Source organism: Tiliqua scincoides, chromosome 1, assembly GCF_035046505.1.
Source record: "Tiliqua scincoides isolate rTilSci1 chromosome 1, rTilSci1.hap2, whole genome shotgun sequence".
NCBI lineage: Eukaryota > Metazoa > Chordata > Lepidosauria > Squamata > Scincidae > Tiliqua > Tiliqua scincoides.
Window position 1 is genome coordinate 75,747,221 of NC_089821.1, and position 18,705 is coordinate 75,765,925.

At 42.7% G+C, this 18,705-nt stretch overlaps 1 protein-coding gene across 1 annotated transcript in view; it reads right to left on the reverse strand.

Moving 5' to 3' along the window:
* Positions 1 to 594: 594 nt before the first annotated feature.
* Positions 595 to 18,705, reverse strand: part of CNTNAP5 (contactin associated protein family member 5) — a 301,528-nt gene continuing 283,417 nt past the window's right edge. Inside the window, exons 23-25 of the mRNA XM_066621342.1 lie at positions 12,043 to 12,261; positions 3,084 to 3,152; positions 595 to 791 (exon numbers count right to left, since the gene is read on the reverse strand). Coding sequence (XP_066477439.1) covers positions 595 to 791; positions 3,084 to 3,152; positions 12,043 to 12,261 — 485 coding nt within the window. The remainder of the gene's footprint in view (positions 792 to 3,083; positions 3,153 to 12,042; positions 12,262 to 18,705) is intronic.

Genomic DNA, 18,705 nt, shown 5'->3' on the forward strand with positions numbered 1-18,705 from the left:
TTTTCAAGTCTAAAAGTTACAGTAAAAGGGTCACAGGGAAGAAAAGGGGGTCAATGAATAAGGAGGGAAACAAGTACATCCCAGATCCTCAGCTAGCAAAATCAGCACGGCACCACCAACATGAAACAGAAATATTATGCCCATGTGCAAAACAAGGAGGATTGAGGCTCCTTGGAAACACACAATTCAGAAATGAGACAATTTGGTCTTGTTCGTTCCCACTACCTTGTTGCAACAGCTGTGATGCTACACAGTTAGCTTGTACATTTACCTCTAGTATAATATCGCTCAGGCCCGACATGAAATGGTGAACTCAATGGATCCAGAAAGCAATCATTTCAGAAATCCAGGAAATAAACTGTCAACCATGCGTGTTATGTGGAACTCAGGAAAGACACACAGTTGCTGGAGCTGTTAGGCTTTAAACTGTGTTAGCCTTTGGCGAAGAGGTGCTGTCATTGCTGCCAATCTCTTCTGTGCAAAGTGGGTTCTTTTCAAAAGTTGTGGGGAAATTCCAAAGAAATGGGATGGATAAAAAAAAAATCAGAATCAGAATCAAAGAAATGCCAAAGGGTTACACGGAGTGCCAGAGTGTTAGATGAAGTATTCCCGTTTGCACTCGCTCACTGTGTTCTGTAAGTCAACATCAGTCTTAAAAGAACTGTCAAGGTGCTCCGGATATTCTTTCTCCTTTGTCTGGCTGCTCCGATGTGTCTGTTTGTGCTGGTACAGAAATCTGCTCATCACGGCAACAATGCAAAAGATGATGAAGATCACAACTGCTATAACACCTGGAGAAGAGGAAAAAGAGACAAGAACATAAAGGGAAAGACAGGCTGAGGGCTATGACAGTAGCAGATCACAATTAAGCTCAGGGAGGTCTGTTAAGCTCAGGGAGGTCTGAAAGTTCAGGTCTTACCTACAGCCACAGAATCTTCCAGCTGTTGAAATAGGCTGTATTTGGTTCACCTTCCTGACCTCATTAGCTAGCTAGCTAGCCAGTTCTGGCTGCACTGAACCTAGTCCTATCAACAGATAATGCGGACATCTTGCCACAGTCAGCATGCAGTACTTCACTGCTGTTTTGCCAGACAAGATTCTCCACTAGAAGGAAGAGGCCTTAATAGATGTACTCAATCATCATGTTTCCACTAGGAAACTTGAGTACCAAACTTTGTAGCAACAGAAGTTTGTTGAGTATTTGGTCTTTCATAGCAATAAAAGTTTGGGATTTGAAACATACATATCCTCCTGGTTTATCCATCTCCATAGTGTATTAAGTAGGTACTTAATACACTAGGTTGGGCTGGTCAGATTTAAACAGTGTGATGTGTGATGTGGGTTTAATTTCCTAAATATTTCATGGGTATTCTGATAACGTGGTATTCTGCTACTGTTTAATTCTTAATGACAAAGACGGATGGGTCATACGCAGTGCCAGCCCTGCATTGGGCCTTGCATGCTGCCCTCTGCCCACCCCTTGGTGGTGCAGTGAGTACTACTACTGCCATTGATACTGAGAGTTCAGTGGTTGATAGATATGGGGCTTTCTGATAGATATGGGAACTTGGTCAGTACCCAGTCTGGTCCACCTCTGTTGCTACCCTGGTTTGATTGCTCTCTCCCTAATAGGCTTTTAGAGCTAGGGATGGATTAAGGCAAAGTAGATGGAACCTCATGTAATTTACAAGACTGCTCAAATTGTGGGCATATTTGTAGTTTATCTCCTTAGGTTTACTCTGCAGTGTGCAATTCTAAATACGATTCTAAATACAAGGAGACCATAGACTTATATAATTGCATTATTGTACTTGTTGCTTTACTGTTAATCCCTTTCCTAATACTTTGGAACACTGAATTTTGCTTTTTCACTGACAAAGCTCACTGGGTGGATGTTTTTGGTGATTACCTTTCTTGAGAATTTACAGACACTCCAGACCTTTACTTAAGCTTTTCAGTCTTAAGCTTTATTGGATCAGACCAAAAGCCTATCAATATTCTGTTTCCCTTATTAGCCAATCAGATACCTTAAGGAAGCCTACAAGCATGAGCTGATGGTATTCTCCTCTTCCTCTGAACCTAAAATTAGCATGTAGTCATCATGAGTAGTGCTCTGTCATATCTGAATGGGTCTGAAACAACTAAGCCAAGTCTCTCTCCATTGCTAGTTTGACCAGTACCAAATGCAACAAAAAATGACATTATACTGACCTGTTACAATTATTTTTCCAGAGTGGTCTAATACACACATGGGTTTGGGACACCTAGCATAGGACTAGCCTAGTACAGTGCCAGACAGCATAAGGACCCGTTATAGAATGTACAGAACTACTAGAGGACGAACAGGAATATGTAGTGAGAAATGGGTTGTTTTTTGTTTTTTTTTCCAAAGGTACTGAAGGATAGCAAAACAGCTTAAAGCATAGTTTCAAATCAAAGGTGTTGCAGACAGACACTTGACATATGTTGAGGAGGACACATAGCCACATAAAACAAAGAACAATAAAAAAAACTGAGAAGGAGAATCATTAGAACAGCATTTCTCAAACTGTCCCGGAGTTTGATAATCATGATAAGTCTTTGCAGGGAAGGGGTGTATCCCTGGTGATAGGGGTTTGTTAATACATACCTCAGTCCCTGCCGACATTTGGTGGTGGTGGTGGGGGTCCCACGGAGCCCTCTGCAGGTCTCCCCAACACTGACAAAAATGTGATTGCGACCCATTTCTGGGTTGTGATCACAAAATTGGAAGTGGGTTGTGAGAGCATTTTTTCAGTGTTCAGAGATGCAGAGAGACCTGCAGAGGGCTCCACAGGGCTCTCCATATCCCCCCAGACGCTGGCAGGGACTGAGACATGTTTTTAAAAAAGTCCCTATGTCCCCCACAGTAGTGCAATCCTGGGGATCGCGTCACTGCCTTCCCCCTTTCCCCTCCCCTTAGAGGGGCAACAGCAGGGGTAGTTAGGCTGGTGGGTCAAGACCCACCAGTTTGAGAACCACTGCATTAGAACGTATGAGTCACCACCAATAAGTCATGTTAGAATTGCTGACTTGGCTTAAAAAAAGAAAAGAAAAAAGGTTACCTCCAATGACAGCTGAATCACTGCCAGCATTGGTGAGCAGTTCTCTCTCATCTGCTTTCCCAAATGAATCTGCAATTTATTAAGGACAGAAAGATCAGTTTATATGTGCAGCATGTTTATTTTGCTAGTATCTTCTTCCTGCAAATCAGTTACAGAAGACCTCTCTTGATAAAAGAGAATTGGAAACAGGGAGAATGCAAGTTGGATCCTTGTCTGTGAGTTGTCCCTTCTTGGGTTCTCTCTGGTGCCACTTCATAGCCAACCTATACATTATACATAGTTGTGTGTAACATTCCTTCCATTTAAAAACAAAAAACAAAAAACAGCAATGGAAGGTAAACAGGAAGTTTGCATGAGAGACTGCAAAGAGAAAACCATACCAGTGGAGGGTATGGATGTGTGATTCTCTCCCCCTCCCCACCAATCATTTTTTCTTACACAAAACCATACTCAGGGCTCAATCCTATGCCGCTCGCCTTCCCTGGTGCCAAAATAACTGCTGCTGTATCCTGCAGAGCAGGAGAAGCAGCCGGAAGTCTCCCTGAAAAAAGAGAAGCATCCGTTCCCTTATACCGTGTAGTGCCCCCACAACCCTGGTGTGTCTTCTTGGATCTGTGCCAACTCAATTACTGGTGTAGAGACCCATGCCAGGCTCTGAGGCTGGGAAAGGGGGATAGGATCCACTGGCAGCCTCTGCTGCCGTCCCCGTCCTGCTCCCAGGCCCAATCCACCCTTGGGTCCACCCTCCCTGCAACAGTTTCACTCCCTCCCTGCCTTCTCCCCTCGCTCTGCCATCTAGAAAAGCCTCCATGCCAAACAGCAACTTACTTACTGCCTGGTGTTCCTGCCAGGGCCCATCTGCACTGGCTTCTCCACTGGCACTTCCCTCAATCTGGCTGCTGCGATGTATTTGCAACAGCTGTTGCCTAGGCAGCATGTGAGTGAGCAGCGCTGCCTGGGCGGAGGATCAGGCAGTTATACTGCTTTTCTTTCCATAGGCACAACCCCCAGAAAGAACTTTGTCCTCTATGAGTACCAACATTGCTGGGCGAGAGGGAAGTTGTTTCTAGCATATATATTTCTCTACGATGAGCATTCTGTGAGGGATGTGAATGAAGGCTGAAGTACAAATGAAGTACAATCTCATTTATATATGTGTATTGCAATGCCTAGGCAAAACAAAACTTTGGATAAATGGGAATGCTTCCACCATTGTCTGTTACTGGCACCCTAGCAATGTCAGAAAGTGGATGACTGAATTGAAGACAGTTTTACTATAGATTGACTTGCAATAGAATTAATTCCGTTTACTGAGCCAGGGGCATGATATTTGATCCATCTGTTTTGTAACAAAACACTGTGATTAGTTATGAATGTGTGGAAGATCATCCTCTTTGATTGTGTTAGAACTGATACAGTTGAGGGTGATGACAAAAATGGGACTATGTCGTATGATCAGAATAATCAAAAATGGGAGATGAAATACATGACTGTTTTCCAACTGTGGACAGACAATGTTGTTCTTGGCCCTCTTGCTGGCCAGTCCACCTTGTGAGACAGCTCCCACATGGCAGATACCCAAAAGGTCTGAGTTGGGAGGGGGGACACAATGGAGCAGATCTTGTTTTCAAAGAATCACTTGCAAACATTGCTATGCGACATGAGGTGGCCAGAGCTAAGGAACATTAAAAAATATATTATTTTCAGATAACTTTAAGGGAATGTAGCTCACAATGCCTGGGTATTTATTTCCGATTGTAGGTCAACAGACTATTAACATGCCTTGAATTATGATTCACTCAATTATAAATCATATTAGGGAAAGAACACAAAGGTGTTTGCTGCAATGAGGCAGATGGCAAGTGACAGCAGAAGCTCCCCCAGCAGGTCCATGGTAAATTCAGAGTCAAGGAAAACAACATAAGGCATTAGGAGGATACTCTCTTTTTTACAGGTATGGCACCAGAAATTGGAGGAGGAGGACAAACTGTACCAAAAAGGACCAAGAACCTATGATACTTCTTAAATCTGTTCTGATATACTTGGAGAATGCTCAGACTTTGTGTTTTTCCCCCATATATTTCTCATTTCTATTTTACCTGAATGATGGAGTGGCTGCTGAGGGCAGGTATTCTATTGGCATACACATGTCTGCTCACTGAGAAGGCCAAAATGCAGAGAGGAAGCATCTTGAGCTTTCACATTAGTCCATTTGCTAGTCATCTGGCTTCTCTCTTCCAAGGCATTGGTTAGCAGTGCCTGTGAGGTGATGCGGGGACGACGATGACGGGGGACTTGGAAACCATTTGTTGTCACTGTGGAGCAATTGAGGGGGGATCTGCCCTTTCCAGTAAGCACTGGAATGTAGCAGTGGAGGTATCTCAGCACCATGAAAGTGCACAATCGGTGACTGGTTGACAGATTCTAACATAGGCACAGGATGCCAATATCAGTGGGATTAGCATCAAGCCCTGCAAATTGGTAAGGAGGCACCTTTTAGAGTGGTGTCCTCTTATATTTAGTAGGCAGAGAGCAACTCTCCCTCTTCACCCCAGCATGGCATCTTTTCCAGTGGCTGCTACTGGTGTTCCTTCTGTTTTAGATTGTGAGCCCACTTGGGTCAGGGAACGATTTATTTTACCATGTAAACTGCTTTGTGAACTACTCTTGTTGAAAAGAGATTTATTATTATTATTATGTAGCCACTTTCGCATAGTGTTGACTGGGGTTCAAGCTATGCAAAAACAATGCACTGTATGGGATTGTGGAATTCAAGCATGGGAAGAAGATGGCAAACTCAAAAAGCTATAATAAAAACTATCTCTTGAAGTTGTTTTGCCCATCAACCAGACATCAACTGACAAACACTGGACGTTAAGTGCTTGTCAACTGGCTGAGGGGGGGTGGGAGAAGTAAGGGAGGAAAACTTTTAATGGCTAGTGAGTGCTAATTGCAAGCTTAATAGTCTGCAATCAGCAGTCAGGTGTCAGAAGTATCAACCTGTTCAAGATGATGACTAGAAGATCTCAATGACATTAATTTATCCTTTTGGAAAACAAATGTGAAGTGTCACATCAACTGATATTTTGTCAAGATTTTGTTTTCTTGACCTTGTGGGATTAGACATGAACAAGTAACAGTACAAGCCTATAAATCAGTGGTTCTCACAAATTTAGCACCAGGACCCACTTTTTAGAATGAGAATCTGTTGGGACCCACCGGAAGTGATGCCATGACAAGAAGTGACATCATCAGGCAGGAAAATTTTTAACAATCCCAGGCTGCAATCCTACCCACACTTACCCAGGAGTTATGTCCCATTTGCTATCATTGTTAAAATGACTTTTTAATACATAGTAGCTTGTTAAAAGTACAGGTCTGTAACATTTCCCCAAATGCAGTCACATGCCATGGTAGCATCATCTAATATATTAAAAACAAAATACTGAAATGAATGGGGACCCACCTGCAATTGGCTCGCAACCCACCTAGTGGGTCCCGACCCACAGTTTGAGAAACACTGCTATAAATGTTTACTAAGTCAGTCTCTCATTGAAAAATGGCATTGATTCTCAGGTAAAGGTGTGTTGTGTGTGGGAGAGAACATGAACTCATTTTGTTTGGGCACAGAAACATACCTGAAGGTGCTGCCAATCTATGTTACAAAAGAGGTGCTTCCTTAAGTAAGTCAGTGTTGAGGCAAGGCAATTTGGCTATGAAAAAAGAGCACGTAAACTGGAACTCATTCACCAAATGGAGAGGGATCATAATTCTTTTTCACTTCGAGGGTTTTGATGGCATAATTTGTTTCCTGCTGAATGTCTTGAGTAGAAGGCAGAACTAAATGGGATCTGAAGCAAATCCAAAGGTAATGGTGTTATGTTGAAATAGCAGAAACCAGGAAGCAATTACTTGTTATAGGATTTAAAAGATCAGGATTAAAAAAGGAGAAAGGTTAAAAAAAAATCAGGATCTGGATCTTACTGCAAGTACAGTATGCAAGGAGAAAGAGTATAAAAGGCTGCCTGGGTAAATAGTCACAGTCAGCCCCAATCCTATCCCCCATCAGCAGTACCGATGCAGTCATGCCAAAAAGGCATCCATTCATCAATGGAGGAGGGGAAATTGCGGACAAATGTGTGTCGCAATCTGAAAAACTGGCAAGCTGATAGCTGACAAGGAAAACCTAACAAGGGTGGTGAGCCCTATGGAAAGTGAAACTGAGCCACATGTGCATGTTTACTCGTGGGTAGGCAACTGTGCCTTAGTCCAATTTGAAGGTCAACCTGAGAGGAATGCAATTCCACCAGAATGGTCCCAGTCTGATGAACCCAGGCCCCAAAAGACACTTGAGAAATGGGGGGCGGAGCTAACAATCAGTGAAGTAGCAGGGAACCTTGGAGGGCTCTGGGGGGAACTGCTAAATAGATGTGTTTTTCAAGGACCTCAATAATGAGGTACTCTTTGTTGCCAAGAAGAAGGAACGAAGGCTGAGAGTTTGAACAGGGCAGTCTCTTGAGACGGCGATTTCAGAGCTATTTTCCCCGATATTGCTCTGTGCTGAATCACATCGTATCCCGGACGCCATCTTCAGAGACGATTCGGACAGCTGGGGACTCCCCCCCCCCACGGCCTAGATAAAACATGAAAGCGAACAAAGCCTTTAACTGTGAGTAACCAGTTCATTAAAACGCTGTAAAAAGAATTGCAATCAAGAGGTTGGAAGGAGGGAGAGACAACTTTAAGATTATTTACGTTGGCTTGCAGCCACCCAGAGGGGAAAAATGTGAATTTAAAGAAGCCCCTGCTGGAGTAGTTTTTTTTCTTTTCTTTTTTGTAACAAGGATGATTGGAAGAAAAGGCGAGAAACAAGACAAGATAAATAAGGGAAGATAAAGGATCACCCTGTTGGAACGGTACGCATGGAAAAGAAACTAACAATTAATTTTTAAAGCATGGAATAACTTTCACTTTCATTTTTGCTGCAAAAGGCTTGACTCAGGCCTGAACAATTAAAGGTATACTAACTTAATTTGACAGTGTTATTAACTTGAATTGGATTACTGACCCACCCCTTTTGGATATAAAAACTTAAAGATTATTTTTGACAAGAAGGGATGCAAGATAATAAGAATTGGATGACTCTTTAACTGTGGGAATGTTTGGACACTGATACTGACTTGGAATGGATTATTGACTTATTCCTTTTAGATATAAAATTTGGGAATTAGCCTTACAAGAAGGTGAAGCAAGATAATGAGACTTGGTTGATTCTTTAATTGTTAGACCATTTCATTTTTCTTTTTTATAGCCAGAGTTATATCGACTTGATTTGATACTGATAAGAATGACATCAAAAAATTTAAAGGATGTTAGTGAAAGCCAGACCTCATTAATGGATATGTTACGAGAATTCAGAAATGAATTGAAGCAAGAGGTTGGAAAACTATCTGAACAAATGAGGCAAATAAACTCCTCCCTGACAGACAAACAAAGAAAAGTATGGAAGGGATGGAAAAAAGAATGGATCAAATGTCAGATGAAACTAAAGAATTGGAGATTTTTGTAATGAGACAGGAGATGGAAAAAGTAGCATTTATTATTAGAACTCAGAATTTTCAGGAAGAAAAAAGAGGGAACTCTCAGAGAAAGAGAGCATGTCCTTTCAAAAGAATCTTTGGATTAAATTCAAAAAGAATAAAATGGAGACAACGGAAGAAGAAAAGAGGGATCAAGAAATATAAAAGAGTTAAGAGGAAGAAGAAGGAGTGGAAGGAGCAGTGGGAGGAGCAAGAAGGAAAATATCAACAAGACAGAGAACAAAGAAAATACTAAGATAGGAAGTGAAAATGGCTGATAAGTGGAATTTTTTTGTAAATATTAATGGATGGAATTATTAGAAGTGAGGAGTATTCCATTAATTATGTCAAATCAAAGCAGATGTAAATGAAAACAAATTTGGAACACAAATATTAAGATAATTAAAGTTGTATTTTATATAAATTGTTTTATAGATGAAAATTTAATTCCAGAGGAAGTAGCAAAAATGTACCCTGGGTCATCAAATAACTGTTAGATACGCAAAGAGATTAAGGGAATTCTTTATTATATGTGGTGGATATGTGGAAAGCAAAGAAACATTGGAAAGTGACATATTGTTACAAGAGATATTGAATTGTGTAGTACCATTCAAACCAGAAATATTCCTCTTAAATGCAATATTCGAAATTGAAGATCAATATAAGAAACATTTTATTGTACATATCGGTATAGCAGCAAGAATATTGTACGTGCAAAATCTGAAGCCTTTTTATGACTGGATAAATAATTTTAGTTAAACAATATTGATTGTTTAGTTAAATCATTAATCAGTATAATGACAAATATGATAATTTTTGTATCAATGACTATTTTTCTTTTCAGTCATTGTTGATTTCTTTTTTGGATTAAGACATGTTGTAATCTATGGCCAATACCCTCATGTGTAACCTATGTAGTCCCAGCCCTAACCCATTTTCCTTACCTGTATCTGTAATAAATAAATAAACTTTGCACACACAAAAAAGACACTTGACAAAGAAGCCCCCACCCAAACTGACAAGGAAAATGTATTGAGCCCTATGGAAAGCAAAACGGAGCTACATGTGCATGTTTAGGCAAACATGCTTTGGCTCCTATCGAAGGCCAGGTGAAGGGGAACTCAAGGTCACTCAGAAGCGGAGCTAGGGGGACAGAGTGATAAGTACAGTGCTCTCCGCAATGCGCCATGTAAGCACCCCTCCCCTTTGGCATTAGAGCCATTTGGGGCAATGATGGCAAAGTAACATCATTGCCCTGAATGACTCTGACACTGAGGAGGGACGCTTACATAGCGCATTGTGGAGTATGCCGTACTTACCACTCTGGCCCTAGCTAACTCCAATTCTGAGGCCTCTAGAATGGTTCTAAAATGTTTGGAAACCTCTGGTATAATCCAAAATGGACCAGTGGTGTGACTCAGGATGAAACAGCTTCATATGTTAGCCACAGCAAGTTCTAAAATAATATATTTGGCTATCTTATCTGTCTGGTTGCTGGTCATCAAGACTAGTTCAAGAGAAAGTCCTTTCCCATGCATCTCACTAAAATGAACATTGCTTATTAGTCAAAGACTCCCCTATTACTGGGATACATTTCCACATGTATTTCACCATTTGATTGACATCTTGCTGGTTCCATTTATTAAACCTATGTCTGACCCAATATAGCCAATTTGTTCTCTATTGCCTGAAAAATCCCATTCACTAACTTAATCATGAAGCCCAATAGCAGAAATGTGTAACTGGTCACATCGATAAAATGAGTCTTTGTGCGCCTGGGCATTTTGCTGTGTGCTTGCCTCTCATCCTCTCTGCTTGTTAAAAGAGTCACATTACTTGCTGATGATGATCCCAGCAGTTCATTTCTCGCCTGCAATCATTAAATTGTCCTGTGGGAATCTTTTGTATGTGTTTTGTATGTATGTTTTGTATGTCTTTTGTAAAGTGTTTTGTATGTTGGGAAGAAGAACACATTGTGAAGCTAGTATTTCTATTACCATGGGCTGAAGGCACAAATCGTGCTGCTCTCAATCTGTTGTTCTCCAAAAAGAGCTTGCAACATTTTCATTCGTGAAAGTTACATTTCTCCTCTTGATTGGTGAACTGAACACTTGGGAGGATGTGACCTGCTTTTCCACATCTTGTACCGGTCAGTCAGCTGTTGCCTGACACACCTTGTTTCCATATGTACTTGGTGTTAGGTGCATGCTAGGTGAGCATGACCCATACCAATTGTCCAGCATTTTGCTTTGACTGATGGCAAGAAATCATCTGCTCCCAGAGCATGCTAAATCCTGCTCCGGTTCCTCATTTCTTCTCTTCTCCATTTCCCTCTTGTCTTTGTAAGGATTTATCTTGCCTAGAAGCCACTGACACACAGCGCTGAGTTGTGTTAGTGATTATCTGCAAATATTGCATTGCATTATTTTTGATTCCCCTTCCTAGTTATTAGATTCTCATCAGCACAATAAAAGCACATATTATTGCACCCATATCTTTGCCATCCTCCTCCTTTCTTACCAGTCCATTGAGTTGGGCTATTAGCCACTGCACCTGGTCCCTGGATGAGTGCATGTTACACATGTCTTAGACTTGGAGCAGTGGTTCTCGAGAGTAAAACTGCAAAGGTAAATCTTTGCAGGGGACAGGGTGAGGGCAATTCCCGGGATTGCGTCGCTAAGGGGAGCAAGGGCGGGTGTTTGCACTTACTAAGGGTTGCTGCAAGGTGCAGGAGGTGTGGGGACCCCTGCGCAGACCTCTACAGGGCTCCCTGATGCTTAGAATATTGGAAGAAAGGGATGGCAAACCACTTTCTGGTTGTGATCACAAACTGGAAGAGATTTGCAATAGCTTTTTTCAACATTCCAAGCCTCGGGGAGCCCCGAGGAGGGCTGCATGGAGTTCCCTGCATCTCCTGCAGCTTGCAACAGCCCTCAGTAAGTACAAACACTCCCCTTAGCAATGTGATCCTGGGGACTGCATTGCTGCCTTTCTCCTTCCCCCTCCCCTTAAAGGGACAGGGGAAGCTTTGCACAAGATGGTGGGTTGCGACCCACCAGTTTGAGTACTACTGACTCAAGGTGCACATTTTTGTGTGTTTGCTATGCCAAACATTTACTTATGACATTGTGATGTCGCTGTGCCTGGATCTATTGGTACAACATGTATAGGTTTAGCTAGTATAAATCAAACCACATAGCCCTGGTCTCACTAAGTTGGGTGCCATGATTTTGGGATCCCCAGTGTACTTACCTTAACAGAGGATGAAAATGCCTTCTAATACCCTCCGATTCACTGCATCACCAACTCAGTTACCAAAGGGGGAAAAAGTACAACCATCAAAGAGTCATCCTGTTAAATGTAACATTTGTTGAACATACCTGATGAAGAGTATACTGTAGTTGCTGTATTCACATCAACTTCAACCAAGGACCTACAGTTTGATTCTGACAATGAACCCACAACTGTCACAGGTGCTATGCTGGGATGTCGTAAGGCAGCCTTCAGTGGAGCTATGTGGTTGTACTGAACAGAGGACATGCATCCTACGAATCCAAAGGAGTTTGCCTTGGAGACTTCTGGGTCCAGCCCCTGACTCTCTGTAAAGTACAAAGCATAGGGAGGCTGTTGAATTTGCCTTTCTGCATACGTATAAAAGTGTATTTGTGATTAGTTTCCATCCATTTATCCATGCATTTGTCAGCTTCTGACACAATACTCTCAACGTCATCTTAAATCCAAACATCTATGCATGCCTATGTATGACATCTGCTTTCCATTGAATCAGCTTTTCTTGAAGTACAAGTTGAATTCCAATGAAACTATTGGCTATCTTCTGGTCAATGAACAATGACTGCCAGGGTAGTCCACTTGAAAGACAACTTACCTTCCCTATCCCAGGTATAAAATAGGAATACTGTGCTTGAAGCCAGACTTACAAAGTAGCCATGAATACGAACACAAACTTTGGATATAAACAAAGTCATATGAATAGGTGTAGGAGCTCTGGGATACTCTTCCAGCATCTGACTTGGAGCCAAGCTATCTCTCTTCATTACCTATGGGCACAATCCTAACCAACTTTCCAGCACTGAGGTAAGGGCAATGCAGCTCTGAGATAAGGGAACAAAAATTCCCTTATCTTGAAGGGGCCGCCATGATTGCCCCATTGGCACAGCAGTGTCAGTGCTGAAAAGCTGGTTAGGATTTGGGTCTATGGCTCTTAATCCTATTCCCATTCCACAGTAAAGCAGTAGGATCTAAAACCCCCGAGAAAACTCTTTCCACTACAATACAAACTCACACACTCATGTTCAAACGCCTGACTGACAGAACTCCAAAAACCATAGGAAGCTGCTTCCTATGAAGTGAGACGAGCTATCTCAGTATTATCTGCTAATTGACAGCGTCCCTCCACTGGAGAGGGGTGTCTTTCCAGTGCCAACTGGAGATGCCTAGGAGCATGGGACCTTAAGCACACAAGGCATGTGATCTACTGCTGTGCTACAGCTCCTCCTCTGGCCGCAGATAGCAAAGTCTTTCTAGAGCTTCACAGCAAGTTATAAGTTGTCTATAATTAAAGCTGCAATCCTACACATACTTTCCTAGAAATAAGCCCCACTGAACACAACAGAACTTACTTCTGAGTAGATGTGCATAAGATTGTGCATGGTAAGTTTTGCTTTTAAACATGCCAATATAACCCTGGTGACTGATGTTCTTAGGAGCCTTTAAGTTTCAGGAAAGGAGGGAGAAAGAGTGCAGGATATTGGATGCTCAGTGACATTTTGCCTTGAAATGGCGAAGCTGTCTTGTTTCTCTGAGGCAGCTTCTACAAATAAAAACAAGATGTGCTTTTGGGAATAGTTAGGCCCTGAACACCTTGGCTCAAGCTGATTAAAAAAAAAAAAAGTAGAAAGGGAAGGAAGGGACTGGAACAGACAAGGTAGTGGAGGGGCAGAGAGGGGTGAATTTGATGGTGATGGTGTGTGCCAGATCCTATCCTCTGTGGCACCTCCCTGTCCCTTTATTCTTCTCGGACTTGTGCCAGCTGCAGAGCTGGTTCAGGTCTGAGGAGACCCATTGCGGAGTGGGAGACTTATGGATCTGCTCCGCCAGGGTCTAGGAGAGGGGGGTAAAGGGGGTAATTTGTACCCGTGCCCAGGGTCAAAAGGGGGGCCCAGGAACCAAAAGAGGGGACCCAGAAATTTCCTGGGATCTAACATTTTCCTATCTACTCAGTCCTGTTGCTCGTACAGGATGCTGGGGACACTACCATGACTGGGGATGCTGGGGACACTACTGATGCCACATGAGTGGGTAAACCTACCCTCCCCTCACTCTGCTTCGCCCTTCCCTGCCCCTTTTCTGCTCACCTGTCACCACTCTCCCCCGCTGTGTTTCCTCCCTCCCCCTTTGCAAAGGGGCCCAAAAGAAACTTTGTACTCCCTGATAAAATTCCTCTGAGAGGTCCTGTGCCCCACCCCCCCGCACTGGATACAGCACACTTCTTTTTTTGGCATGGTTGCACCAGAGGGATGGGGGAATGGATAGGGCTTACAGAAGGAGTTTTAATATAGGAGTTCAGATGATATTTAATGGAAGCAAATGTTATATTGCTCCACTTGTAGGCTGAAAAAAAATATATGGTACAATAATGCACAAGGAGGCTAGCAAATTGAAAGGCCAATTGAAATCACTTGGGGGAAGGCTACTGTATAAGATAATTCATAGAGGAAAGAGGATATTTACAGCTGGTGGTTGCACAGCTACAGTAATGAGGATGCCACCTAAGACGAAGATAATGCAATTATCACTGGGACTCCAAAGCCACTGACCTTTCCTTTTGCAATAACCAGTTGCAGGATGTTTAATAACCATAAGTTTTCAGGGGCTAAGTTTTACATATTAATTCAAATTCAACACCTCCAGCAAGATGGTGCCCTATAAGAGAATATCAGTAGCAAAAGAAGGGAAAATGCCACCTCCTGGGATGTCAGGCTCATTTGCTGCTATACCCTGAGGTTCTGGACAGCATTAATCATGTGCATCCCATTCGCATTAATCATTCTCCAACCTGCTGACCCAGTGCCCTTATGTAATCAACAGGATGTCCCAGCTAGAGGCATCACTACATGGTAACAAGTTGCTGGAGACACACAATAAAAGCCTTGTGGCACCTGAAAGATTCACAGATTGTTGTGGCATCAGCTTTTTACTGTGTTTATCAGCATAAATTGATGCTGCAATAAATTAAATGTGCCACAACTCACCTTTTCCTGTTCCTTGCAAGAGATTAAGTGCCCAAATTCTAACCAGTTTTCCAGTGCCAGTGCAGCTGTCACAATGGGGTATGCCCTGCATCCTGTGGTGGGGAGGCAGTCACAGAGGCCTCCTCAAGGTATGGGAACATTGGTTCCCTTACCCTGGAGCTGCATTGAGGCTGCACCAGTGCTGGAAGTTTGGATAGGATTGGGCCCTAACATAGCTACCCTTCTGATACTTCTGAAATATTTCATCCATTTTGGTGGTGCATCCTTATCAGCTTGGCAGCATCTGCTGCTATGGATACAAATGGAAAATAATGTGACTTTTGACCTATCAGTTGATGACTCCTTACTGCATTTTAGCCCAGCATTAAAGTTGAGGGATGTGAATAAAGGATGTGAGTTCATGTTGGTCTGAACGGAGAATGGAACTATAATCAGAGTTGCAGATTATTTTCCTGTTCTCTACTAGCTTCTCACATGAGGTGCCAATCAGGAGCCAAAGGTTTTATGATGGTAAACTTCGTAAGGTTGCAACTTCCCTTCTCAATTCCAAGAGTCAGTGTTGTCTAAGTGACTGCAAGATTTTTTGTAGAGTTAAACAAAAGGGGAATATTTCACTAGCTAGGCAGCTGGCTACTTGGTGACTCCTAATGTGACAACTCTAAAAGAAACATTTGGTTTCTTCTGTTACTATGAAGATGTGCTTTTGGTTCTACTCTGTTTCTTAAAGCAGTGAACTCTGAACTCAACAAACTGCTTATAAAACTGCCCTGTTTTAGAGCCTACAATTCTGATAACATCTCAAGACCGTAATCTGGCACCACCATTGTCATGTCCCAATTAAATAGAAGGGCCACTGATGTGATCAACCTCCACACAAAGGCTCCATGGCAATAAAATGTGGCACAATTCCTCCTCACCTAAACCACTTCAAATTCTGGGGAGGGGGGGGGAACACATGTGAATGCAAAAAATTGCACCATCAACAAACAAATTCATTGTGCTTAGAATTTTAGTACATCTTGCAGTAGAATAAGCTATAACCTGATGTATTAGATTTCCAGATGGGGCTGTGGCAGTGGCTGTTATTATTAACATGTGTTAAAATTAGATTATGTCATTCTGCACCAGCAGTCTGAAGTGGTACAATACCGGAAGAGTGTACCACTTGTTGCTTCTCCACATTTGCATCTTCTCTAAATATCATTGAAATGACAAGATCATCTGGCATGAACGTAGACCCTAAAACACTGAAGAACACAGTCAAGAGCCTCAACCTGCTATTCTATATCTCCTTTGCAATCTTGTCTATTTTAAGCTCTAGAACAGTGTAAACCATCAGGAGGAGGCTCCTAACTTTGTATCCGGAAAGAATGGAAGAACGAAAAACCCGTGCTAACACTGGGCACAGTATGCTCAGTATGCCAACCCAATACAAATTAATAATATAATAACAAGTGTTCCTTCCACACTGTCTTTTCTGATTGATGACTGCAGGTTGTTGCCTGGTTCAGTCACAAATTATATAGAAGAGAGAGAAGCATAGCAATTAGCAATGAGTTTCTGCACCGGAGTACATCAACCAGGCAGAAAATCACCCTCAGGCGTGCTTGTTTTCGAGCACAGCCACTCAATGTAAAATTGGGTCCTTGGGGCTTTGCGGGAAGCAAGTTGTCAATTAGAAAACACTAGCCATATTCTTCAACACAATCACAGGGAAGAAAAACCGGGGGGGGGGGGGTGGGTTCAGGTCTTAGATTTCATTTTTGACAGTAAGATCCAGACCAGTAGCATTTATGGAAGCTGTTCCATATACTTCTTCAAGTACATGGCACATTTCATGGTCTGTCAGTGTTGTAGGGATGAAGCTCCTTTTTTAATGTGAAGACGGATGCCTCCATATTTAGTTAACTTTCATAACGAATTGTGGGCTTCCTCTGCAGAGCAGACACACAACTCATACACCTTTGGCGTAGAAGGCAAATCTTACGTGGGGGGGGTGGACGACACATATTGTTGAGATGCTATCTTAGCAGTGAGAGGATCTCTGACAAGTCGTGCGTTTCCTTGATGTTCAAAATCATGGGGCAGAGGTGGCAAGCTGTTCCACTCATTTTCCAGTCTTGGTTACCAAAATGAAACAGGCCAACAAACAAACCACCCCCACCCCCAAATAACCACCCTAGTGCATGACAAAGTTTTCTCTGTTTCCTGCACACAAATATGCAAGGCTGTATATTTTCTCTCATTAACAACAAATAGGTATTTGTTTCCTGTAAGGTGGGATTACAGCCAAAGTCTTACTGAACACAATGGGCTTACTTCTGAGTAAAATAAATGACACTGTTTTTCAAACACCTCTAATAATGGGGTTACTTGAACATAGGAAGCTGTTTTATACTGAGCATTGTTCCAACTAGCTCTGTAATGTTTGCCAGGAGGCTCAAGCCAATGCACTGCCTGAAATGGTGTCAGTTTCCACCACCTATTTCACTACCCAATCCACCAACCACACTGTCTTCCTCCTCATCATTGTCCTCCTCCATCATCAGCAGAGGAAGATTCTGAGGGCAGAAGCTCTCCAATTCCAACATTTTTCCTACCTGGTGATATTACAAGGTGGTGGAGGAGGAAAGACCTACTGTAGTCCTAGGTAGTCAAGCTCCTAGACCTAGGTAGTCTAGGTAGACTACCTAGGTAATTGAGCTCCTCCCTCTCTCGTGCTCTCAGATGTACAAGCATCCTCATTCTGGAAGAGGACTTCCGTGCACTTGGAGCTGGAAGAGGAGGTAAGCTCCCCCCCCCATCCACTTCTTGTGCATTATCCAAGGACAGTGTGCAAGAAGAAGAGAGGGTAGTGGTCAGGTGCAGTAGCTAGACAGACAGCAGGGGAGGCTACAGATTGCTGCGGGGTGCACCCCACTAGTTTGCTACTTTCCCCAGCCCATCACTCAAAGCTAATGCTTCTGCCAGTATCATTGCTGGGCCATCCCTGATTCTGTACCCTGACTGGTAGAGTCTCTCCAGTATTTCTAAGGGGGATCTTTGAGCTCTCCAGATAGGGCTGTGAACCACTGCCTTTGGAAACAAAGAGCAGCTGAGGGTGTAGGAAAATGGTGCCAGGGAAAGGATGAACTTCCTTCTGTTCCCCATGCTATGCTCTTGGTCTGAATGTCTTCGCCGTGAATGCTTTCACTTAAAGAGGAGGTTCTTATGCGCACTTCTTAACAACATAGTTAAGTTGAATGTGTCATCTGACCTTTGCAGAAAGGCAGTGCTAGTCTTACAGTGGCGTCTGTTTCCAAAAGCAGTAGCAGCAGCCTGTCCAGCTCTAGACATTTGGAAACCATTTTTCTCTGGACAAACGAACAAGTACTTTTGACTCCTGTCTTGAGGTAAAACCCTGGTCTCTGAGACTAGGGTAGCAGGTAGCATTCCAGACATAAAAGATAGCCGAGGATTACCTTAATGATGGAGACCATTACTGATGGAAGCAAACCAAGCCTGCAGAAAATCAGCATTCCTTAAAACTGTAACCTTTATCACATGTTGACTGTGCTTCACTAAAACTCTTGACAAGTTTCTGCTGTGTATGACTCATACTGAAGCTAATTTTGCCCACACACTTTTTTTTAAAAAACATCCTGGAAGATGGAGTTTGAAGTCCAAAACAGACAACACTCGATGACTGGAACATGTTCAACCTCAAAAGCCATTTGTGACCCTGGCTGAGTAATGTGTCACAACGTGACCACTCCCATTCTGTTTTTATGC